Source organism: Phaethon aethereus, assembly GCF_964289735.1.
Source record: "Phaethon aethereus genome assembly, chromosome: 20".
NCBI classification, from domain to species: domain Eukaryota; kingdom Metazoa; phylum Chordata; class Aves; order Phaethontiformes; family Phaethontidae; genus Phaethon; species Phaethon aethereus.
The window spans coordinates 1,834,923-1,860,347 of NC_138596.1; the positions used below are offsets into that span (position 1 = coordinate 1,834,923).

The following is a 25,425-nucleotide window of genomic DNA, read 5'->3' on the forward strand; positions in this document are numbered from 1 at the left end:
GGGGCTGAGCCCCCCCACAGGAGATTCACCCACCTCCAGGCAACAGTGCTGGGTGGAGGAGTGCGCAGTGCCCCGGCCACAGCGGTGGAGCGGCAAGGTCACAGTGGCTTCAGAGATGGCACTAACTGCATTCCTGCTGAGCGAGAGGCATTTCTGAAGGCAAATACATTCGCCAGAGCTGAGGGGGCAGAAGCGCGCCCAGTTCCATCACCCCGTGCTCCCAGGCAAGAGGATGCTGGGTGGGCAGGCAGGATGGGAGGACACAGATGAAGGAGGAACCCAAGGCAGAGGCTGAAGCCATCGGGGAACGTGGAGAGTGCTGAGACTCCAGGATGCAGCCAGCCCGGGGCTGTGCACAGCGAGGGCAGTGCTGGTTATGCTGTGCGAGTGTTTAATACTGCCATGGAGTAGAAGAGGCACATCGCCCTGGGAAGGGGTGATGGAGTCGGTGCCGGGCAGCCTCATCTTCCCCCGCCCCACCTAGCCGCTGTAGAAGATGCGGATGCGCTGTGTGATGTCCTTGCGGCACAGGGGGCAAGTGTGCAGCTGCTCGCAGCAGGTCTGGCAGCAGCAGACGTGGCCACAGGGCAGGAAAATCACCTGGGTCTGGGGGAAGAGACAGAGGAGAGGACACAGAGCATGTTGCTGTCCTCTTAACACTCATCCCAGCACCGCTGTACTCCAGCACAGGAGGAAAGGAGGCTGGAGGAGATGAGGATCACCCTGGGTGTCACAGCATGGGAAGCAGAGACCTGCACCCCGAGCTCCATCCCCGGGCACAGCCCAGTGCTGTGTGTGCACGAGGGTCTGGGCTGTGCAAAAGCCACAAGAGCAATGGGCCTGAGGGGAGGACATGGGCCAGGGCTGAGCCGAGCAGCCCCACAAATGCTTCCCACAGCTGCTCTGTGGACAGACCGGCACAGGAGCCCAGCAAGCTCCTTCCCAAGCCCGCAAGGAGCCCTGCCCTGTCCTGCCTCCCTCCCCGCTGCGACGCTTAAACTGGGCCGGGCTTGGGAGCTGGAGGGATGAGCATCCAGGCATTGCCCAGGGCTGGGCGGGGGACACTGGTATGGGGGGATGTGCTGGATGCTGCCCTCACTACACCCCCTGCTCCAGCACCAGATGCGTGCTGGGGTCTCACCTCCTGCTCCATGCAGACAACGCACTCCGACTTCTTCTCGTCCCACTGCAGCGCGGGAGCCGTCGGGACCTCAGGGCTCAGAGGCTCCTTGAAGGGAGCGCTGGGTTCTGGGGCTGCAGGAACCTCGGCGTCCACCGTCCTCAGCAGCTCTGCAACCGCAAGCAGGAGAGTCTGAGCACCAGGAGAGCTGCCCATCTCCCACCCCCCTGGCATGCATGGGGATGGCTGCAAGCAGACGGGAACTCAGGGCTCCGGTAAATAAGAAAGTCGATGGGACTAAATTGACAGTCCAGCCTGAGCTCTGCCAGCGGTCCCTGCCTCTCCTACTCACACACCAGCCTTGCATGGCTCTGCTCCCCAAAGGGAGGCATCTGGCCCCATACAATGCCCCATTCAAGGCTCAGGGACCTGCTGTGAGTGTCAAAGACTAGGTGGAAAAGAACTGGTGGTACCTGGGATCGTCTTGGCCACAGCCAGGATCTCCTGAGCTCGCTTGAGAATGGCACGCTGCAGGCCAGCCTCCGTCACACCAACCTGCGGTGTAAGAGGAGGGCTGTTAGCTCTTGGAGGGGAAAGGAGGTGACACATGTCCCCAGAGGGACACTGCGAGCTCTTGGGCCTCGCTGGCAAGACCCAGCCATGCTAAGGGAAGCACCTCAGCCAGGCATCAAAACCAGATAAATTAATTTCCTCCAGTGCCATTTCTAGTACAAAGAGCACGTGAGGGATGTCGAAAGACAGAGCCAAGCTACCGCTCACCATGCAAGCGCCCTGGGAGAGCTCTCGCACACTCAGATGGGGCATAGAGCAGCACTGGCACATCTTCGTGCTGGGAGGTGAGACACAGGAGCACCAACACTCCCTCCTGCCAGGCCATGGGCATAGCCGTGAGCACGGCCAGGCTCAGAGCAAGGGCAGGTTCAGTCCCAGCACAGTCGGTCTCGTCCTGCACTGTGTATCTGCTGTCTCCTACCTTTTCCAGGTCACTGGCAGTCATGGTGCTGAGCGCTTGCAAGGATATTCGATGGTGTGCAAAGACTGGCACGTACTGTTCAGCGGACAGCTCGATTAAAAGGTTCACCAGCTGCTGCTCCAAGCCCTCCTCCTGCAAAAGACAAGGCGAGCTCCCAGACTTCGCTCTCGAGAAAGAGCACGGGGACAGACAGCAGCAAGGCTGGCAGCATGGCCAGGCATTGTGCTCATTCCTGCCCTCTGCCCCACTCAAAGCATTTTGCATCCCTGAGGACACTAAAGCTCAAAAGCCCAACAGCCGGAGGAGCTTTGGCCCTAGGCATTTTATGAGCACAATTCAAAACACTGTGGTCTGGGAAGAATGAAACATAACTGTTTTGGCAGCCGGGATCTGCAATAGCACCTGCTTTGCAAGATCGAGCTGATACACAGCATGGGCAGAGCTCAGATCCATCGCTTTGTGGCCACCCCTGCGGGAATTTTAATGGCACAAAGTCCCTGGCTCAATACGTCAGGGCAGGAACGGACAGGCGTTGCTGCATTCAGACAGATTTGCAGGGGAATTTGGGGAGCCAAGCGGAGCTGTTTGGGAGTTTAGCTGGAACAAAAAGCCCTGCCTGGAAGGTGCTCAGAGTCCACTGCTCCTGTCAAACAGTTTGATGGCAGGATGGCAGCTCCAGCTGGCAGACAGCTGAGGTTCTGGCTCCTTACAGACCCGGGCAGCCCCATAACCTCCGACGTACAGGAATGAGAGAGGGCTGCTGGGCAGCCCCGCTCAGAGCACGATGGCTAAATGCAGGGCAGCCCGGGGTCTCCCCCGGCTTGTCAGCCTGTACGAGAGGTCTGTGCCCTGCTCCCTGCCTTAGCTGAACCTGTGGGTCCAGGCAAGGCTGCCTTCACTCCCCTCCCCATGCTCTGCAGAGCAGAGCACAGCTACAGTGAAAGCATAAACTGCAGCACCAACCTGGAGTTTCAGGGAGAGGGGCTTCTGGTTCAGCAGGCGCTGGTACTGGATCAGCCAGTAGTTCTCCTGTTTGGTTTCGCTGTTTGCCTCCATTTCCAGCTGAAAAACAAACTCATTCATTCAACAGCCCGAGATAACGCTGCAAGTGGTATTTAGGGCAGCTGAAGTTCGACGTGTAGGAGGGGAAACCAAAAGCCTGGGCTGTGCAGGGCCAGCTCAGAGCACTGTGATGGGCACAGCTATGGTAGGATGGGTATTTCTGGCCTTCTGCAGGCTGATCCCACTTTGATCCCCATATCCAGTCTAGGATTGTGCATCCCTCCAGTCACTTTGCCCTAGACACTGGACCTGGTCTCCTGAAGCTCAGGAGACTCTGGAGGTCTTCAGGATTACAGACCACATGCAGGGACCTGTGGGATTGTGCTCACCCCTCCCCACGACTCCCTTTCCTGACAGGGGAGATGATAGATTGATGATGATGATGGTGCCTCATGCTGCACCAAGGAGTGGCACTAACTGTGCCCTTGAGAGCTTACATTAGCACTTTCTGAAGTTAAATTAGTCTCTGGTTCTGGATACAACCCCTCACAGGCCTCTTCTGCTCCCCTTTATCCCCATGCTGACCCACTGACTCTATCCCTGCAGTCAGCCCATGCGCTCCCTCATCTACAGCACCTAATTAGGGGCCTTCGTTACCAGTATTTGTCGCAGTTCTTCTTCCCTTTGCTTCTTTTCTTTGAGCAGCTGCTGCAGCAGGTAGCCAAGTGCTTGGCGTTGCTCTGTGATCACCCCCTGCAACAGAAGGACTCTGGCATCCACATCTCTGTACCATATGGCTGCAAGCAATCACCCTGCCTCGACTTCCAGCAAAGCACTTACCATACCCAAAACAGTCACAGCAAACATGGAAGCCCTGCGCTCCACAGGCCCTCCGCCCGGCTGAGCAGACAGCCTGAATCCTCTCCTAGCAGCTGTCATGGCAAATCCAAGGTGCACCCGTTTCTTTCGGTCCTGCACCGACCATTACCCAGTGGTGCCAACCCTCAGCACATCCCGGGCAGCCCCAGACAGTGCTGGCCCACAGCAGCTCTTCATTACTCCATCAGAAATGCAGTCAATGGCATTACAGGCGTTCATGGTCCCCAAAGACCACCTGAAACTAGGTCTAGAAGCCTGTAGATATGCAGGACAGGTAAGGTAGCAACCTCCCCATGCTTTTGGGAAGCTTGCTTTCATTGGGGTCTCACACCAAGCACCGCCGGCTACCAGGGCAAGGTAAGTCATCACTGCAGCCACACCGCTGGGAAACGAGGAGAGGTTAATTGTCTCAGGAACATCAGACCATGTGGCATCTCTGCATGGTTCACTCCCAGCTAGCTCATACCTGCTGGGAGGATCATTAACTGAGCAGAGGCCAGTAGTCATCAGCCGCAAGGACTTCAGATGTCCACGGAGAAGGGGACGGGATGTTGTTAAAGGACTGACCTCCTAAAGATTCGCATCTGGACCCTACACAACAAGGTCCTCTGTTTAAGCAGGAGACGGGAACGCCTGCCTCTCCCAGGCAAAAGCCACCATTAGCTGAGCAGAGATGCTTTGCCCTGATGGAGGCAGGAAAGCTCTTCTGTGTCAGGGCCTCCACAGAGGTCAGAGGGACAACTAACGACATGTGGGAGCTGCTCCAGATGAGAAGTCCAGGCAGCTTCAGCTAACCTTGAGATGAGCTCTCCTGCCCCCCGCACTGCGGACACCCTGCTGGGACCGCACTCTCCCAAACCGACCTTGCAAGAGACCTGTGCAAACACCTCCCTTCCTCAGGGTGCTTTTGGTTCTGCCTGCTTTCCAATGATTTATCAAGTTCATTACTAAATCACCTGTGTATCGGGGAGGAAGCAACTGTCTGCTGCATGGGACGTATCAAGCATGACTGCAGAAAAGCTTCTGCCAAAGCACTTCGTGGGCACTGCCCATGCACTGGAGGGGGGTGTTCAATCACAGCAGGGAACCTTTGGGCTGCCAAGCAGCCGGGGGGTATCCAGAGAGATGAAGCTGCCTTACGCCTCGTTTCCTAGTGTCCAGTGCTGAAGCTGCAAACATACCGGGCTGCCTGCTGGGCTGCAGATGGGTACTAGGGCAGAACCTCGTTTTCTGCGCGCCTCTGGAGCTGTCTCCTAACAGGAATCACCCAAGCCCTGTGCCATTTGAACTACATCTGCCTGGGGTTCCTTGGTCTTCCCTGCACAAACTTTGGGCGGTCTCCCACTATCAGGACTCCAACACTGCAGCGTTATATGGAGGAGCTGCATGAGTTAAGGGAGCATAACCCAAATCCTACACTTCAAAGTGTCCAGCACAGAGCTCAGAGGCAATCCCATCTTAAGCCAGCGCTTACCAGCCTGCTGGGTGCACTACTCTTGGAAAGGATATGGTGTTTGGTACTGATTTCGGGCTCACTAAACAGGTGACCTAATCTGGCAAATAGCACACACAAGAAAACAACTGATGCAAGGCATAACAACAAAATTTAAAGCCAAGCTGCTTAAGCCAAACTTGATACTCCTCAATGTGTGACTGCTGATGAAGTCAGCCCATCGAATGGTGGGATCGTGGGGCAAAGCAGCCTGGGAGACAAGGCTTAGAAATGAACGGGGAGAGCTCACAGCCATCACCGGCAGGTATTTAAAAACAAAACACAACACACTAATGTAAGAAGGCATGCGATGTGTGGCAGGCAGGTGTTTCTGGGACAGCCAACAACTGGATCGCAAAATCCTTCCCCACCCAGCAAACCTGGAACTGCCCATTGCTATGAGGGCCGGCTCGTTTGTCTCTCCCCTGAAAACGCATCAAGATGTTTAGGAGCAGCAGCAATGTTCCCACGTTACCACGACAAAGAAGGTTTTGTGGTGTCCCGTGGGTAAGTACCCTTCTGACTAAGCATAAAATCATCTGGAAGCTGCAAGGAGCAAAAAGAAGCGAGTGGAGCTTTTGCGATCCCAGAGCAGAGAGAGGGTGGTGGGGCAGCCCCAGAGCCCTACATACCTGCAGCGTCTCTGTGTCCAGTTCTTGCCTCTTTAACTCCAGCTGTGTCAACTGCAATAACTCTGTTTCTATTAATTTAATCTAAACAGAAGATGAAACATTTTTTACTGACATTTGAAATTACTTTAATTTATGCTCGTTTAAAATGAGGTCTAACTGTTGCCCTTGGAGGGACAGCACTGCAGAGCCACCCAGAAGTTTTGGGGAACCTGCTAATGCCCTTCCATGACGCATGCTCTTAAGGGTCGCTCTTCATTTCTTGCCCGAGGAGCTGTGTCCCCCGCTTCTAATTGCCTTTCTGCTCTAAACACCTTCTGTTGAAGTCTAGAAGCACACTGCAATCAGTTTGTTCAGCCAGACCTTTTGCAGCCATTCTGACAGGCAGCAGCCGATCGTCAAATTCCTCCTAGCACCACTGCTCAAACTGCAGATTCACTGGGGCAGGGTCCTGGTTTCTAGATGCTCCAGCAAATCCCATAATGATACGTGCTCTTTCAGGTGGGGCAACTGAGACACAGAGAGGTGAAGTGAGTTGCCCAAGATCCCACAGCAAAGCCAAGATGAGAGTCCAGCTCAGCTATCTGCCAGGCCACCTAACATCCCAGGCCATGCTGGGGATGTGTGCCACTGACCATGAAATTCCTGCTGATGCGGGGGCTCTGGCGCAGGCAGTACCCAGGGCTCAGGCCCGCTCACTGCCTGTGCAGGATGCTGATGGGCATTTCCATAGTCAAAGGTCCAGCCATGGTATTGAGGAACAAAATCCCTTTGTTTACAGAGCAAGTGTGAGCAAACTGCAGGGCTCTTATTGATGAACTCAAGCAATGGAGAGTTGTTGGACTCATCTCCTGGATTGTCCGTGCACAATCCATAGGCTTCTAGCACAATGCAGAGGTTGGTCACTGAGTGACTCAATATATCCAAGCTCTTAAGTTTACCCACCAACTCCTGACCTGAGACTTTTCTGCTAGTGTCAGATCAGAAGAGGGAAGATTCTGGAGCAATGTGTCAGAAACCAGCCACCCATCTTCGTGCATCAACCACCGCTATTTTCCCATCTTCGTGCATCAACCACCACTACTTTCTCCACCAGCTCTCGCTCTTCCCCCCGACTATTGCATTGCACCTTCTGCAGAATGGAGCTCAGAAAGGCAGGCTAAGAATGGGAAAGAAAAGGTGAACTTATGCTCAAGGTGCAGTTCCGATGTGCTGGATGGAGATGCAGTGGACTCATGTGGAAACAGCAGCCCTGCTAAGTACACAACCTGAAGGAAATCATAACTGCAACTGCAGACCACCCTACAAAGCCAATGCAGGCCTGTCCTCTAGTGACCACTCTCCAGCACTTCATCCACATTAGTGCCAAGATGACTGAAGCAATGGCAATTCCACCACTCCCCCGAACCTAAAATCTGCATTGACACTCCATCCTATGGAGCTGGGAGACTGTAACCAACCAACGCTGCCCAACGCTCTGTTACAAAGCTCTTAGCAATACAAGAGCTCTTCATTTCCACCAGACCCTGCTCTATGCTCACAGCGCTTTGATCTTCCTCAGAAGTGTCTCATCGAATTGGCAGTATGAGCCGAGTAGCTGGTTGCTCTTTCTTCTGTTGCTGACTCACCTGGTTCCTGATCTGCCTGTGCATAAGATCCTTCTTCAGTTGAAGAGCTTCAAAGGCAGCTTTCTGCATCTCAATCTAAGGGACAGACAGCAGCCTGCTTAGTGAGTTTATCACACAGCTGCAGATGGGCTGAGAAACTCTGTTACCTTGCAGTGACTCATGTACCAGCACCTGAATAGTGATTACTCTGTGCAATAGCATCCTGATTACACCATGTCTTAGATCCCATCGTCCCCAAAGGTAAACCCCACTTTACAGACAGACACACAAGTTACAGTCATGTTCTTCAAACACACATTTTGAATGCTCTGTATGAACCCCACCGCTAATTTTCAGCAGCACTGAGCAGCGAGGCTGTGCAATAGGGCATGGCTGCTCAGCACTTCTGAAAAATGAGCTGCAGAGGTCTGAGGTTCAAAATGAGGTATTCAAAAGGAGCAGAGGCTTTGAAAATGTAGGCAGCTTGCCCCAGGTCACCCAGAAAACCTGCCAAAAAGATGGGACTTCTGTCTCAAAATCCTCTCTATTAATCATGAGACCAGTTTTGCTTCCTGTGGTCTGTGCTGCTGTCCTTTCTGAAAACTTGCTGCCTAATTAAAAAATAAATTTATTTTTCTTTCAACCACCCAAGTCAGTGTGTTAGAACACCAGAGATTCTCAAAGTTTAGCACATACTGTCCTATAAAATAACTTTTACATACAGCCCAGCCCTGCCACTTTTGCTCCTGTGATCCACTTGTGATCCCGCTTTCATGTGCGGTTGCTTTCCCTCAATCCCCGCCACAAGCAGTTTGCTCCTTTGCCTACCTGCTGCAAGATCTGACTAACAGCTTTGTTCTGATCCAGCTGTTGCCAAGCCAGGATTTGCTGGAACTTCTGGTCCATCTCAGCTAGGCTGCAAGAAGATGGATTTGCCATGGAGTTACTGCTGAGTCTGAGACTCTCGACACAAATAAGAGGAAAAGCAGAAAACAAGGAATCCAGGAATGCATAAATTTGTCACTGAACAAGGGTTACTGAAGGCTGGCAGATTTAAAACCTCCTTCCCTATAACCAAACCAAACCTGCACCACAGATCAAGCCAGACCAGAAGCACTGCTGCCTGCATGTGCACAGCTCGAAGTTCAAGCAGGGATTTCTGCTGCCCCAGCAAGTGCTCAGGAGATGAATTTGCACATCAGTATTCTGCATTGGAAAGGGTGTGCTGATGAAGGACACCCAGACAATGTGGCCATATATTGCCTGCAGGCAGGACCGTGTCTGCCCACTGCCTTCTGTTGGGCAGGTCACAGGCACACAGAGTTGTTTCTGTTCAGTGCCAGATGTCACCAGATTGAAATTTCTCACCTTCTTGTAAACACAGAGAGACAGAATGCTCCCTGTACCTATAGCAATGCAACAAGTCCTACCTACATACAAACAGCATCCTTGAGACAACCCTGGGAGGTGAGGAAAGGAGTTCTGTGCCAGAGTTTGACACCGAACTGGCTAACAAAACGGGATGAAGACTAGTTTAATTTCACCCTTCATATTTACCAGAATGTATAAAGTAAAATAAACAGCGTCAAAAAGTGATAGTTCACCCAAAGTACGATTAACATGCACATTCTTGTGGTTAGGAACTGGTTCATTTGATCAAGTTTGACAGTTTCTTTAAATTGCATTGTCACCCACTCTTACACAGCTGTCCTGCTGCATTCCAGCACCTGCAGGAGTTCCTGGGTGTAGATATGGGAATTACAGCAGGGACTGCTGGAAGGAAAGGGTCTTTACAACAGTACCACCAGCCCCAGACATCTCCCACTGTACCTGGAGCAGGCCTGGTTGACAAGGACTTGCCGACGAGACTCATAGGTCATTTGGATGAGCTTGTTCTTGTAGCTCTCAGCCAGCATTTGTTGCATGGCAGCTAGGAGACAGAAGTGCTGTCAGTCTGCGGCAGGAGCAGGTGTCTAGAACAGGCACTCATCTACCACCGCTGCTACAATCACTTGCAATTAACAGTGCCTTCTCTCTCATTTCCAACCTGTCCTTGCTTTTTCCATTTCATTCATTTCAGAGCAGACTCATTCAGCCACAAGAATCATAGCTATTTATTGGGAAATTACCAAACTCCACTCTGCCTGTGCTTGCATCTCTTCAGTGCTCGGAGCAGCCCCGTCACTGCCTATCGACCCTGCAGCTCTGCCAGTCCCACTGCGAGTAACGCATCCTTGGGGTGACACCACACACACCATTTCCCTTGCAACCCCAGCAGATCTGTTCATGGTCATCATGAGCAGAAAAGGCTCCCTAGCACTATTCTCATTAACATACGCCTCCTGCCTCATGAACCTGATCAGTTAACATCTGATACCTCTGAAGCTCTTTGTGTGCTTATATCCAGTCTCACAGGCTCCTGGTGTGACACGCTGTAGCTACACAGGGAGCATAGCTTGCACCTCAAGAAGAACTGCCAGTGAGCTGAAGGTGCAAGCAGTGGATCAGCTATGGTACACGTTCAATGCTCCCCCCTGCAGCTCTGCCCCGCTGCACCAAGCAACACGGCAAGAATGTGTGTGTGACAGAGCATCTCCCACGTGGTTGTCACCTATTTCAGCGCATGTCCAGAGGAACCAGGTCTTTCTTGCACCTTACCACCCCAAAGAGTTGTCTGGACTTACAGGCCACTTCCCTTCTGCGTAGATGCTCCGTCTCCTCCTGTGTTATTGCCATCAGCTGTTCCATCCTTATTCTGCCAAACAAACAAGAACAATTCACTCACTCCTTCAAACACGCAGTATCTCACTTCTCCTCCAGCCACCCAGCTCAGAGCCTAAAGGCTGAGCAGATTCACCCTGCCACCTGCTCAGGAAAGCCATGTGCTTATCAGAGACACAAAAGTCTCAGTGATTTCTTGGTAAGGAACCTCTAAGTCTATGGGAGACAACATAAATTTTGCTCAAAACCATGGTGACAACTGCTTCTTAGACTGGAAAGCTGATCTTTCTGAAAAACAGAACATCTCTGCAACAGGCACACACTCTCACCAAACACGGTGCCAGTCCGTTCTTTTGCTTTCCTTTCTCTTGAGGCTTGACAAGCACTTTAAAGCTGACCTAAGTGAGCAATGCCATTGAAAGCTGCAGCCTGCCTTCCATTCCTACCTCCCCTGTCCTTGCCCCAGAACAAACACACACAATGCCACTTAACAGATCAGGAACTGGCGTGGCTGGAAAACTATCTGAGATACAAAGGGATTCTTTTCAGCCAGGTCAGTGTCCCCATCCAGTTTGCTGTGCCACATCACGAACGGCTGGCTGAAAGGAGCGGGCAGCATATAGGCAGGGGAGCGTTGGGGACAACCATTTTTGGTGGCAAAGCTAGCTCAGAGTGTTGGCTGAATGGCAACATTGCTTTCAATGTATTCCTCCCAGCCTGTACACATTACTGGACCCTTCCAACAGATGTAGGATTTCTGTTGGTCCTTGATACTGGAATATAGGCTTTTGTTCCCAAACTCCTTAGCTAGGACCATTCAGAGATGAAAAAGAGGTAAAATCATTGGGTTTGCCAGACTGAGTAAGACCAGGCACATCTAGTCCAGTGTCTTCCCTCCAACAGTGACCAGAACCAGCTGCAGGTATAAGATGAAACTCCCCTGACTTAAGCTGGATTCACACTGGTGGCTCTGAAAGGAAGGTCCCAGCCCTCTTCCCAGCTTCTTGCCCCTTTTCTAGAAGACTTCATTTCAAAGAGACTCACCTCTCATTCTCCAAGGATTTCAGAATGTCTGAACTTTGTTTTTGTCTAAAAAAAGATAAAACAAGAGGTTTTCATCAAGCTGAGCAGGACATCCTACTCCCCCAGCAGGCAGAAAATGACTTTGTGTCTCATGCACAGCTTTAAGCAGTCTGGTAACCTTGTGTCAGCACCAGCCCAGCAGCAGATCCAGCAGACCTAGGCAGTGGTACCTTCAAATACTTCAAATATGCACCTTCCATGAGGAATTCAAATTTTTTTACAGCACTGCACAACTCCAACAGCACACATATGTGTGAAACACAGTTTTTAAGGTGTCAAATTCCACTTCCTTTAAACGGGACTTTGGCAGTTCAACAGTTAAGGCACCACCTACAGACATCAATCCTGACCAGTTCCATAATACTCAGAAAGGGCAAAATGAACCGCTCAGAATGGGACAAAATAACACGAGCCCCTGAGGGACAGAGCTCACTGCAAGATACCCTGGGACCCTACCTCTGGTTGTCCTCTAGCAGCTTCTGGATACGGCTGGCAATGCCTTGCTCCGCTTGCTTCAACTGCTGCAGCAGCTTCAGGCGCTCCTCCTCCAAATAGCGCTGGTGCTTTGTCAGACCCTCCTCCAGCCTCATCTGGTCCTAGGCCAAAGCAAGAGAGAACCAAAGGAGCAAGTGGTCAGTTTAGGAAAGGCAGTGTCTGGCATGAGGCCTGCCCAGAGGACACCCACCTCTCTCACTGTCTGCAGTATCTCATCCTTCTGACTGTTGATCTGCTGAACAAGCAGAGCATGTTCTCTTTGCCCCATGTTCAGGCGCCGCTCAAATTCCAGCTTCTCCTGCATTTTTTTTTCCTGGGAGAAGCAAGAAGAAAGATGAATGCCAGAAATCAATAGAGGCTCTGCTCCTTCCCAAGCAAAACCAAATTCTGGCAAAAGCATAAAACGAGGCACAGTAATCCCCTCAACTACAAGCAAGCAAGCCAAATGGCAAACAGGAAGCTTGACTAAGGAGTGGAAATACTCTCTCCTTAGGAACCCAAAAATTGTGAAACAGAAGCCACTGCTCTCTTTATGACAGTCTCCAAACTCCCCACCACTCATTTCAAAGTCACGAAGCTGAAGCCCCTGGGCATCAACCCACTCAACTGAAACAGTCAATTCAAACACCCAGAGGGAAGCCCAAAATTCAGGTTGTCTTCAATTCCAGATAGCAAGGGGACTCCCTTGTATGAAGACAGCAGCCAGCTACAAGCAGCTCTAGCCAAGAGAAGAGGTGAACTGCATGACAGAATCACACAGAATCACACAGCAGCTTCTCATTATTTCAAAGTGAGCCTTGCACAGGGCAAGAGACAAAGACCAGTGAAATAAAAAGAAGAGCAAACTAAAAGTGCAGTCAGGAGAGGGGAATGGAGGACAGAAACAAGGAACGCTAGGAGAGAGCAGGTATGGTGGCACTATGAGCCAAGGGGCCAAGATAGGAGTCAAAGAGAGGCCGGAGTTCGGGGCAGGGACATACTGAGCAGTCTGTGCTCACACGTCTGCCCACCTCATGTGAAAAATAAACTGAGCTTTCAGCACAGAGAGGCAAGAAAAAAGCCACCTGGTGTGGAAGCCCCCAGATCCAGCTCTGCAAACATGGGCTGCTTTAAACTGGAACTGCTCGCTCAGGAGAGAGACTGCAGCTCATCGGCTGTGTGTGTCAGACAAGTCAGCCACAGTTCCCCCACGCTCCCACTTGTCTTCTGCAGTGAGGAGCGAGCGGCTCTGAGGGAGTTCTGCAAAAATGCAGTCCTCAAAACATTCAGTTTTGGGTGAGAAACAGGATAAAGGAGGGGAAAACAAGAAAAAAAAGTGGAGTTATTCTGCAGACAAAGCATTTGCAGGGGTTCACTCTTACCTTCCTTTTCTCGTAATCCAAGAATTTGTTCTGAAAAATAAGCAATACCAGCAGACATTTACTCCCAGGAGCAATTTTTTCTAGATATTATTAGCCCACATATATCTTGCCCTAACTGAGTAAAGACATCAACCAAAGGCACAAGAAGATTAACATAGCCACAAAGTCCAGTCATGGATGCTTCTCCAGCGTCAAAGAAATTTACTCTGTACTTGCTAAACAGCACAGAAATTAGCACAGCTTATCGTAATTACATGCCTAGCCTCACCTTTCCCACGTCCTAGGGCTGGATGTGCCTAGCACTTGGCTGGGAATCACAAGGTTCTTCTGCAGTTTGCTGTCCCCCCCCAACAATGCATGCGAAACCATGCTGCACGCACCGTGTCACATTGTCACTCCTGTCCCTTTACTGCATCATTGCTTTCAAGGACAGAGACAGTTCTTTACCAGGTGTGTTCCAGGAGTCACCAGTGCCTGCTCCTGGGCACTGATGCTCTCCTGATCCTAAAGGACACATCTCATGGTGGGGAAGGTGATGAGGGATGATGTGCTAAGTGCTGTGAGATCCACTGATGGAGCGGAGAAACAAATCCAAAACCCTGTCATAACTTCACACGCAGTGGAGCCTCACCTGCCACTCACTCTCCTCCTCCAAGTACTTGTGCACTGCCCCCTCCACCCCATCCATGGATGTTCCTTCTCCATCACTCTCCAGCGCCGGGAGCAGATACTGCGAGGGAGGGTAGTATGCAATTCCACACTCTGGAAGGTATCAGACACAAAGCAAGAACATTTGGTGCTTAAAGGACTCCTTGGCAGCATGGCCAAGGGCTGGCTGATGTGTGAGACTGCTTCCAACAGTGCTCCCTCTCCCCACACACAGACGAGCGCCGAAAAGAGCTCCTTCAGCTCAGGCAGCCTTAACAACAAGAAGCTCTGAGAGGAGATAGTGCCAGCCCATGCCCACCAGGAAGACGATCACAGCAAACCTGCTCAGAGAGAAACGTCTCCGTCACACAGGTACAGGCATGTTGATTTCTGCAGGGCTGCAAATGTTACTGCCCATACTAAAGCAATAATAAAATAAGTTGACTGTCCTTTTATTTCAGGGATTAGCACAATGTCTGCCAAGGCACATCCCCTCCATAAAACCTCTTCTGAACCTTCCTGTCTGTATTAAACTCAGTGTTTACAAAATCACAGTACATTATCTTTGTCCTCCGAGTTTTCCATCTGGTTTCATCTTTCTCTTAACAAACCATCAGTCTGCAGCTCCCAAGTCTTTTCTCACAGAAAATGAGGGTAGAAGGGACCTCAAGTGACTACTGAGTCTATCTCCTTGTCCCAAGGCAGCTATACCTGGACAATACCTAATCCTCCCACTTGAGAAAATACAAAGGAGAAAACAAAATCACAGGGAGATGCAATGACTTCTTACAGTCACCCAAGACAGTCTCTGACTCAGCTATTCTGCTGTTTTGACAAAATAATTCTAAATTTCAGTGTGACAGTAAGAAGCAAGTCTCAAGGAAGGACTCCTGCTTTGTTGTCTGCCAGCACAGACATATAACTCACTGACCAGTCTGCCAAATGTGCAGAGCATCACAAATACCCCAAGCAGCGCCAACCTGATGTTTGTCCTTCATTAATGCAATCTTTGAACATGCCACAGCACTTCATGAGAGCACAGCACAGTCCCCCAAGTTCTCACTGCCATCCACAGACTCTTCTTGCTTACCTTTGCAGAGGAACTGCTGAATGGACTCTGTACCTGCACTGCAAATATCAGGTGATGGGTAGGTCATGGAAGAAGCATCCAAGGTCAGCGTCTCCAAAAGAGAACACACAGAGCTGAAGGTTATTCTGGTGGCCCAGCCACAGTCCAACTGCAGTTATCCTTGCAGCTGCCCAAAATTTCACTTATGGAGTGATAATTTCATGTTACCCTAAATTCTGACATAAATAGGAGTTTGTATTGAATTTCCACTGGGTGTTTGACACCTTTCAGAGGTGATTCCACTGTCTCTTACTTGGGAGCTTCTGAGCTGGTCCTTCAGTGGAGCATATCCCTCATGCAGACATGTCTACTTTGTGTTTAAGCACAAGAGGGCACAGCACTTCTCAATTACAGAAATTTTCTACTAATTTCTGTCTGGTGGAGCCCTGCTTGATGCAGGGGAGGTATGGTGATACAAAGGACACAGAGAGAAGAGGGGTACCAGTAAGAACAAGTGGAAGGACCACTTGCTGTTTTGTCCTACCAAAAGGGCCTAATGTTGCCTCCTGTAGAGAAAGCCCAGAAAGGAACCACTTTACCAAGCACAGGGGAGCAAGCTGCACAGATCCCTCATCTCAGGGACTGCCCACAAGAGAAGTGAAGCCTAATGTTGTGTGTTTGAGACAGGAGAGCATTTATGCCCATCCTCCATGCTGGTGTCTGAGTCAGCCCCGTTGCCTGACGTTTGCACAGTTTAGCACTGACAAGCTTGGCAGCCAGAAGGTAACACATCCATAAAAATCTTGACGCTTGTCCCATTTTGAGTGCACACTCCAGGGAGCCAGAAACCTACGGAGGCTGACAATGAGTCAGAGATCCATCACAACGGAGGCAAAAACCTCATTGAATATACCCCATCTGCTTGTTTAGAATCAGCCTTGGTGGAAAGCAGCTGAGTCAAGCTGAGCCCATAGGCACAGTTCATGTTCTCAGAGAGATCGTCCTGGCGGAAAAAAACTGGGGGTTCACTCCCTGTGGGTTACTTTTGTCATGATTAAGCCATGGCAAAAAGTCATCAGACAAGATCAAAGCAGGAAGGGTACAAAAAAGCCGTTTTGGACACCATGAACTGCATATAGCCTTGTTACAATCCCCCGCAGTAGGTCCTGCCCAAGCCCTAAAAATTCACTTTCTATGCTGAATTTATTATCATATTGAGCACATAGGACAGGAGGCAACCTGCAGCAGAATAAACAGCCTGCAAAGGGGAGAGACAGACACAGCTGGCTGGGTGCATACCTCCAGGGTGCGGATGTGAGCCAGCACCCGTGGTAGCTCTTGCAGCACGTTCTCACTGATATCCAGAGTGCGCAAACTCCGCAAGCCACTCACAGTAGCAGGCAGCTCCTTCAGCTTGTTACCTAGAGGGAGAGAAAAGTCATTTAGTGCCACATAACTTTTCCAAAGCAGGACCGAGCAAGTTCACCTTTTGGAACACCAAACCATAATCACACGTATGACTCATTTTCTATACTCTGCTACAGGGACAGGGCTGTCGTGGGTCACACGAGGGCTCCAAAGGCTGCCATTGCCCACCAAGGCAAATGGGGATCAAGATCTACTTGCACACAGCCCAAGTGCACAGGTCCAGCAGTGGTTCCTCATACCGAAATGACCTTCTCGGCTGAGGTCACTGCTGCAGGCTGGATCATCCTGTGCTCTTTATCAAGAGAATATTCGTAATGTGGAGTCTTCCTCCCTTCGGTGCAAGTATCAGAGATCAGAGAAAAGGGACTGAGTGTGGGCCTGCACATCTAGGGCTCAGAGGCCAGGTGTTGCAAACAGATACAGCAATGAACTGAGCTGCACTTCCAAGTCCCCTGCCCTCCATTTCCTTCCCTGTTTCAGCAACAGCTCCCTGTAACGAAGCCTCCTTTTTCTCCCAAATTTATGGTACTGCATATCTGGAAAATGCCCAGGACTCTTGAAAAGAGATATGGTTGTGACCTTTGTATTAGGGCTGTGAAAACCTGGCAGGGCTATGCAGGCTTACAGAACCAAGCTCCAGATGTTGGTGGACTTAATTGTAATTCAGTTTATCTGGGCTGACTGCTCTGCTTGCTTTACTGAACTGCTTCTGCTGAAGACCTACTATTTTTCTCACACTTGAACATCCATAGACAGATTTCTTAGGCTGGTCTAAATCATTATCCAGAGGGGGACAAACCCAGGCCTGGCCTGGGACTCCTCTTGCAGGGCAGACAGAGCGCTTCCAGCTCGAGGTGGGTCTCGCTCCCAGAGGAAGACACGTGCCTCCAGCCCTCTCGGCACTCCTCGCCACAGGAATGAGGCAGCTAGGGCTCTGAAATGCTGTTCCACGTGCCGGCACACAAGCAAGCTTTCATCTGTTGAGATCGCACACGATGACCCAACAACCTCTCCTTTGAGAAAAGGCAATGAGCTGAATGAAAACATCATACGGAGCAAGTCTGACCCAAGAGCCATGAGTTGAACCACATGGCAGGGAACGGAGGCAGACAGTGAGTGCATTTGCTAAGAAGCAGCGGAACAACCGTAGTTACTCCTTAATAACTCAGGGAATTTTTAGGAATCGTTTTCAGCTCAGATGATTTCTCCTGCCTTGCCAACTATTTGAATTAAAACCTTTCTTGTGCTCTTCCTTGCCATTCCTAGTGTAAACCGTTTGGTGCTTGGAATGGTTGAAGGGAATAATTACTAATGCAGCTCAACATGACGCAGATAATAAATGGTGCTTTGCCCAGAGCACCGACAAGAAACATGTGCCATACCTTTCACATTGAGCATCTGGAGCTGGGCAAGGTCTCCTATAGATTGCGGAAGACATTTTAAAAGATTCCTTTCAAGGTTTAGGACCTATGGTATTAAAAGAAAAGATATTCCAGATATTCTTTATACAAGTCTCAGGTCTTTTACACATCTATGTTGTTGAGACTACTTTCACTTTAAAAAAAATTATTTTCCAGAAGCCCTGGATACAGGGTACGTCTAGCTGCCACACGCAGTGAGAAACCCTGTTCACAACCAACAGCAGCAGCAGGTGCTGAAGCCAGATGCAGGAACTGGGAAGCAGAGTGTCCTCCCCTCCCGGGCAACACTCCCCCACCCTGGCTCCCACAGGGGAGCAGCAACTGAACCTCAAGCCGCACCCCAAGCAGAGGGGACCCTCAGCGTGCACTGCGACACGCTTCACTGAGTTCTCAACATAATCACACCGGGGAGAATGCTAAAACCTGAATATTTTGGGAAATCAACGGGACTGGAAGCTCCAGCTCTGCTTGCTCAGAGCACCTGCTTGGCAGCATGAGCCACAGGGAATGACAGCCCTTGCACTAAGCTGGGACTATATAATTCAGCATGCCTGCTCTTCTCCTGCTCTTTTCCTGCCCTCCCTTTCCAACAAGCCAGTTCAACAGCGACAGTCAAAACAATGAGATAGATCTGACAATATGAGCACCATCATTTAAGTTGTGACTAATTATAAATCAAATAGCAGTAACGCCATATTCTTGCTGTCCTGTAACATGCCCTTTACAGACCCTTGGGATGCAGCCGCAAATCTTTTACCTGAAGAGATGTCAGCTGACCAATATCAGCAGGAAGCGATGCCAGCTGGTTGTCGTGCAGGTCTAGAACCTGGAAGAGGAGAGGATTTCACCAAACAAGGTTGGGAAAAGAAGTCGTGGTGCAAGAATGAAAGGTCATGAATTATCTAGCAATGAAAATTACGTCCCTTCCAATGGGGCTTTGAAAAGCCAATTAAGTTTTCAAGGAGACATAGGCACTCAATTCTTGTAGGTCTTTTGAAAACTCAAGCCTCTACACATTGATAAATAAACAAAAGACCAGGGAGGGAAGTGACACCAAGGGAGCTGCTCCACAAAACTGTATGAGCCAACTGGATAAATCACCTCCAGGAAGCCAGCCTGGCAGAAAAAGACATTTTCTGCAGGATCAGTGACCTGAACTGCTCCAACACCAGCGCTGGCACTGGAAGAGCGCAGGACTACACCTGGAGACCTTCCTCCATGGGGAGAGGTGAGCTGCTGGAGTGACTCTGCCTCTTGAGCAACCACAGCACAAGGGTGGTGGAGCAGAAAGCCCTCAGCATTTATAAGACAGGCATGGCAATACAGCTCCATCACACACGGTCACCCATCACCAGTTTCATTCACATTCGAATGACCCACCAGTGCAGAAGAGAGACGGATCTACCCCGTAACACACTCAGCCCTGACAGACCAGCACCGTGCGAGGGTGTTGAGGGCAGAAGTGTGGGATTATGAAGAGGATAAATGAGTCCTGGGATTGATTATGATTTTATACAAAGTGCTCAGTGACCGTTATCTGTCTACCTGGGCAGTAAATCTAGGAAAGGCAGGTTTCACACCTTGTTACTGATTCTTGGTGAAGACAGTCAGACAGAAGGGATTTACTTGGGCTAGTGTGTTTTAATGCAGCTAGAATGCAAGGAAAATATGCTGCAGATTAACTGTTAAGAATCACAATTACCTTCACGGTTATGAGACTGAGGAGGCTGCAGGACTTTGGAACTAAAGATGTTAGATTATTCGTATGAATAATCAGCACCTGGGAAGGAAAAATCCAGTTGAAACATGAGCACAAGAGACACTGCTGCCTAGAACAAACACATTTGTTGAGATTTAATTGCAGAGGCTGTATAAGAGCTTAATATCTTATTCAGCATCATATACAATATTAAAAAAATAAATGTATTTTCCTAGAAGGTCAAACATTTAACATGAGATCTAAACAAGAGCCTAGTTTCTTACATGAGAAATATCATTAGATAGGCTAAGATAGAAACAATCACCTCATCTTTCATGACAGAAGTTAGCTCTAAAGCACACAGACAGGATTAGTCCTACCCAAATTGTTCTGTGTAGTATCGTACAAGTGGTCAAATTCATTACAAGCAAACTTCTTCTGAGGCAACATATAAACAAACACATACAGTCATTTCAAACACAGCAATAATACTGAAGCATAATAATAGAATTATCTAATAATTTCTGATTGCAACATTACCTTTTTTTGCAAGACTTTACAAGTTGCAAAGGCCCCATAAGGAACCTAAAAACAATTAAAAAATAGTGTCAGACTTCTCAAGATACTATCTTTGTAAGCACTTTTACAGTATCCACCTGTAAAGCGTGAATAATTAACTTTAGTGAAAACACAAGTGATACTTAAAATTACTGGCCCTGGTTTTGGCCCAGGATGCCAGTACTTCCCAGTTAGCTTCCATTTAAACAGCTTGAAATGGCTCCCCACAATAGGACAGCGTCGTGCATAGCACAGAACAGACGGAGGTTTAGGCAGAAGTCCAAGTCTTGTGTGATTTAATATCCAATGTGCAGATGACTCAAGAGTTCAGGCATATTTTCAATTAGTCATCATACAAATGTATTCTGTGGTTTTGCAACCTCGGCAAACACGCTGCAGTGGGCTAAGTGAGGAAGGTGAGCAACAGGCAGGACTAAGTGTCCTCATATGTGCCAGGCTCTGCAGGACAAGGGCAGTCAGGAAAGGGATATTCCAGCAACTTCAGCCCATGCCAGCCAAGACTCTGAGCACCATGACCTGCTCTGCAGCATGGAACTGGCATCGGCCAAACTGTCGTCCAGAGTTAATTTTAAGCCCAAACTGGTGGCTCACTTTATTTATTTAAAATACAAAGGTGAAAAAGAAGACAAGCAAGACAGAGTTTTATGGTACCAAACAAAAAGGAGCTGCTGGGGATCCAAGACCAGCTGCAGCTATGAATGGAGCTCGCTCAGGGCATCTTCCGTCTGCCACCCTTTTACCCAGACTGGCTGGCAGACTGTCCCACACAGCTCACAAACCTACACACAAGATGCTGTTGGCTTCTGATCTCAGGACGAAACATCCCAAAGTCTCAGCAAAGCCATTTCATACCACACAGCAGACAGCTATCCTCTCCAGGATGGTCCCAAATCTCTCCCTAAGGAGCAGTGCAATACCTATTAGTATTAGTACACCTATTAATTCTATTAGCTTGTTTGGCAAAGGCATCCTGTGACAAAACGTTACACAGGCACCAACATTTTAGAAACACAAGACAATGAAAAAAAAATGAAAGTGAAATAGAAACACGCTTCTTAACAGGATTGCCTGGCTGCCAGAATGAAAAGCTGTGTCTCCTCTGAAAGCCTGGCAATCTGCTCACACTCCAGCAGACAGCTTGTTTCTAATTTAGTTGGCTGCCATAAAAGAAGCCAAGCTGGAAGTGAGATTTCCATCCTTAACAGGCAGCCTGCAACCAGGGATTTACAGAAAAATAAGGGAAGGTGGCAGACTTTGTAGCTCTAAGATTAGAAACAGCCTTTGGCAAAAAAATTCCCTTATGACTTGCAAAATTAGGCCACGAGTTCCCAAACTAGGGTCCTGCCATGGTACTGGTGGAGGTTATGAGACCGCTCTGCCCTTCCCATCTTGTCAAATGAAAAGGGATTCCCAGGACAGAAATGTTGTGGAAACATCAGGTAGGACAGGCAATCTCCCACAAAAAAAAAGCAGAAGCAGCCCTCACCTGAAAGCCAGAGCTCAGCAGACATAGGAAGAAGCAGACCAGTAACAAGGGCATTTCTGTCTCAAGGCTCATAGACATGATACTAAATTTGACAGTAACAAGAAGCAGAGAGAGAACTCAGACCTGTGAGCCAATACTGGAAGTTGTGGCGAACGTACCTCTGAGAGCTCACATTTGGATATGTCAAGAACGTCATCAGCACCAGCTTCTTTTGCCTGCAGAGAGGAGATACACACCCAGAGAATTACACCAGGCAGAAATACATGGCCTCTTGCTGCATATTGACTAAACTACTCAGGTGACCCCTCCCTAGAAAATGTAATTACAGCTCTCTGCCACAGCTATATAATTCAATGATGACACTAGAAGCAAAGGGTGTGCTTCTACAACTGCAGAAAGCAAGAGCAACCAGGAAACCAAACTGCAGAAAAACCCTTTTGGTGCAATAAATGAATTTCTGAACGAACCAAAGCACATCCTCATTCTGTAATTTTAACTGAAAGGATATGGAAAGGAAATGATGGGTCTCAACAGAGGCACTTCCTAGGAACAGCAGCAGTGCCATCCTAGCCTGCTGGGTCATTGGTATGTCTCACCCAGCAGACCAACCTTCCTCTGAACTCTACACAGAAACCAAAATAATCCACTATTTCCTTTTTGCTTCCACAGGACCTGCAGAGCCAGCGCTGCTGTGTAAGAAGGAGCAAGGACTCACTGATTCTGTACAAAAGTGGTTGCCCATGTTCAAATCAACTACATCCAATGCAGTTGCTAACAGCAAGGAAACAGGACAAATCTCACTGTGAGCAGCATTGCATCTCCGGAACTATTTTCTTAAATAAAAGGTATTGCACAAGGCAATAAAAGCTGCTTGTGTTAGTGCCTCTGTTAAATCTTCAGAACTGGATATGTGACCCTAAACTAAGCACATGCAATACAGAACTAAATCTGGAAGAGACAGATTAAGCTATCCCACCCCAGCCCCACAGAGGCTTAACAGAAACCCTCCACCTGAACAACCTCAGTAAAACTGGTTTCATTATTGCTACATAACAAAGCCTTCCTTTCCAAAATACCTTACAGACATCCAGCAGGCAGAATAAGGCAGGTGCCTCTGGGGTAGAGCACACCAGATCCCCTATCCCAGCACTAGTCCACAGCTCCTATTGCAGGTGAAATAATTCAAAAGTAGATTGCTTTCAGAAAGCCAACTTTAAAACTGCAGCTGCTGTAAGGCAGGTAGTTCTGCTGACATTGCTGGCATGACAGCAACCTGCTGAGGATCTACCCCAGAGGATCCTGGCCAAATCCTAGTCCAGGAAAACAAACAGCAGCATCTAACAAGTGATAGGAAGAAACAAAATAATAACAAGAAGCAAAAGAGAGGCACAAGGAAAGCCAATTATGATGGGAAAGGGGATGTCACAGGTTCCTTGGTAGGAAAAGCAAACTGGGAGATCCATAAGAGTGATGGGGCATGGAGGAGAAAGGAGGGATGGCGTCCCATATGCAGGCTGGCAGGTGGGGTGGGATGGAGGATGTTACATGGAACCACAGCAGCAGAGAGGGATGGAAGTGGCATGAAGGGGATCTGTGGATGGGAGGGCAAAGGGAGACGGGGGAAGCAGTACTCTGATGTACGTTAGGAAGATGACCTGCTGTCTCGGTGAGATCAGTAACACGATTACTGGTAACGCAGGGGACGTACTGATCCATCCGGCATCCACGACCAGGCACAGAGTGCAGAAGAGACCTCGGCATTGCTTACCAGGCACATTTGGTATTCAAGGCGCTTCCGAGCATCATCGCTGGGTTTCTTCTTACGGAAGAAGAGTGGCATCTTTAGTTTTGGCTATAGCTTTGTCTCAGTGGCACAGATGATCAGCGTAAATAAAGGCGGAGGGCTGCTGGAGTATGCATTTGCTGGGGAGCCTGGACTACATAACTGTGCTCTGTAAGTGGGGGAAAAAAAAGACGAAAATCACTGTCTCAGCAATTGTCGTTGTTTAAGCCCTCCTCTGCCTTGATCAAACAGGCAGATTCCAGCATGCCTCCATGGTGGAAGTGTTAACATGAGATGCAAAAGCATTGCTGTGTCTCTGAGACGGGTTGATTGTCTTGGTCATCCCCGTGCAAGATGAATTAAGTCAGGCTGGAACATGTACAGAGAAAGGCTACTGAGTGATCAGGAAAACGCAGGGTCCACTCTAGGACAGGAACTAAAAAAGCTGTAACTGTAACAAGAGATCAAGCAGCAGGCACAAAACCCAAACTATTTAAACTCAGAAGTCAATTCTGACACAATAATAAGCAACTGTAAAATGTTCTAGAATAAAGCTAGGCTAGACATGTGAAAAACTCCTAATCCTGAGAGCAACACAGCTGCCTTCCCCTCCCAGGGCAGGTGAGAATAAAGAAGACCCCAATGAAGTTCAAAATAGAGAGAACTGTTTGCAAGGAACTTGACGACTACTATGTACAGCAGAGCCTCCCCGGCACGTCACACAGCCCGTCCCAGCCGCTTCCCGGGATGTCTTGGGACTCCAGACAGGCATCAGGATTGGGATGGCCAAGCTAAACTCTGCTTCTCAGCTTTTGGGATTGTCTCTAGTTAACAAAACACTTGATTCATTTGCTTTCTAAGCAGAAGCAGTCACACAGGAGTATTTTCCCCATTTTAGTCACACACTGAGATGAAAAGATTCTGCTTAAACACCTAATAGATTAAAGTCAGATTTGTAACAGGCTTATAAAACCAAATCAATTTACAATAGTCTGCAGTACAACTGCAGTACAATACAACTGCCTGCAAAGGGAAAAGAACCTAACTTCAGAAAAATTCTGACTACAAACCAGAGCCAATTGCTGCTGCCCCAGCCAGGTGCTGGGGTGTGCTATCTGCCCTCCCCGGCACTTAGGAGCTTCTCCCAGGCCGTGTGTCTGCAGGTCAGATTGCCATACTCCATCCTGGGCTTACAGGGCAGCCACATCTTCCCCAAAATGGTTGTTCCGGGTCGCTACAGGACTGAGAGCTGGAGAATGTTTTTCTGTTAATTCAACTGTACCGTATGCAAAGCCACCGGCTGATTCAAGTGTAAAGGGACGAGAAGTTGAACCAGAAAGAGGAAAGAGCGGATCGCAGTAAGATGCCTCGTGAAATCAGAACTGGAGGCGGGTGAAGGGGTAACAGAAACAGAGTAAATTCTGGAAGAGGACTGAACCAGCAGGAGAGAAAAAGGGAGTGCACTGGTGAGTTTTGTGTGGAAGGCAGAAAGCTAAGGCTGGACAAGAAATGGGGAGACCAGCTGGTAATTAGACGGGTACCAGTTGGGATGTTGGGAAAAGAGGGACAGACATCAGCTGAGCAATAAAATCAAGGAGTAAAAATCATCTGAGGCTGCATGAGAGAAGGGGACAAAAACTGGCAATGCAGAAAGAGTCCGAGTTGGGGCTGCTGGTGAACAAGGACTCACAAAAGGAGCTGACATAGGTGGAACTGAATCTGTCTTGGTGACAAGACTGGGATAAGGCGAGAGAAGAGCAGGAGAGCAACAGTGAGCCCAAAAGGGGGAGACTTGAACTGGCTGGGCAAGAAGCCTCAGGGTACCTGAGGAACCTAAAGAGCCAAGATCAGCACTGATCAGCACCCCTGGCAAAGAGGGTGGGCCCAGGCAGGAGCTACAGCTGCCCAAAGTCCAAACTGAGATCCATG

The 25,425-nt window shown here is 49.2% G+C and overlaps 1 protein-coding gene across 1 annotated transcript; it reads right to left on the reverse strand.

The window, feature by feature from the left end:
• Positions 1-480: 480 nt before the first annotated feature.
• LRSAM1 (leucine rich repeat and sterile alpha motif containing 1) lies at positions 481-23,553 on the reverse strand (the record flags this gene model as incomplete). Its single annotated transcript, XM_082008909.1, has 24 exons — positions 481-606; positions 1,142-1,290; positions 1,594-1,675; positions 2,115-2,246; positions 3,078-3,176; positions 3,774-3,869; positions 6,120-6,200; positions 7,745-7,819; positions 8,552-8,639; positions 9,554-9,653; positions 10,408-10,478; positions 11,489-11,533; positions 11,984-12,123; positions 12,213-12,335; positions 13,384-13,413; positions 14,015-14,145; positions 15,122-15,212; positions 16,400-16,521; positions 17,911-17,995; positions 18,707-18,775; positions 19,652-19,729; positions 20,189-20,233; positions 21,872-21,928; positions 23,482-23,553. 24 exons carry the CDS (start codon positions 23,551-23,553, stop codon positions 481-483), a joined length of 2,187 nt encoding a protein of 728 aa, XP_081865035.1.
• Positions 23,554-25,425: the final 1,872 nt, after the last annotated feature.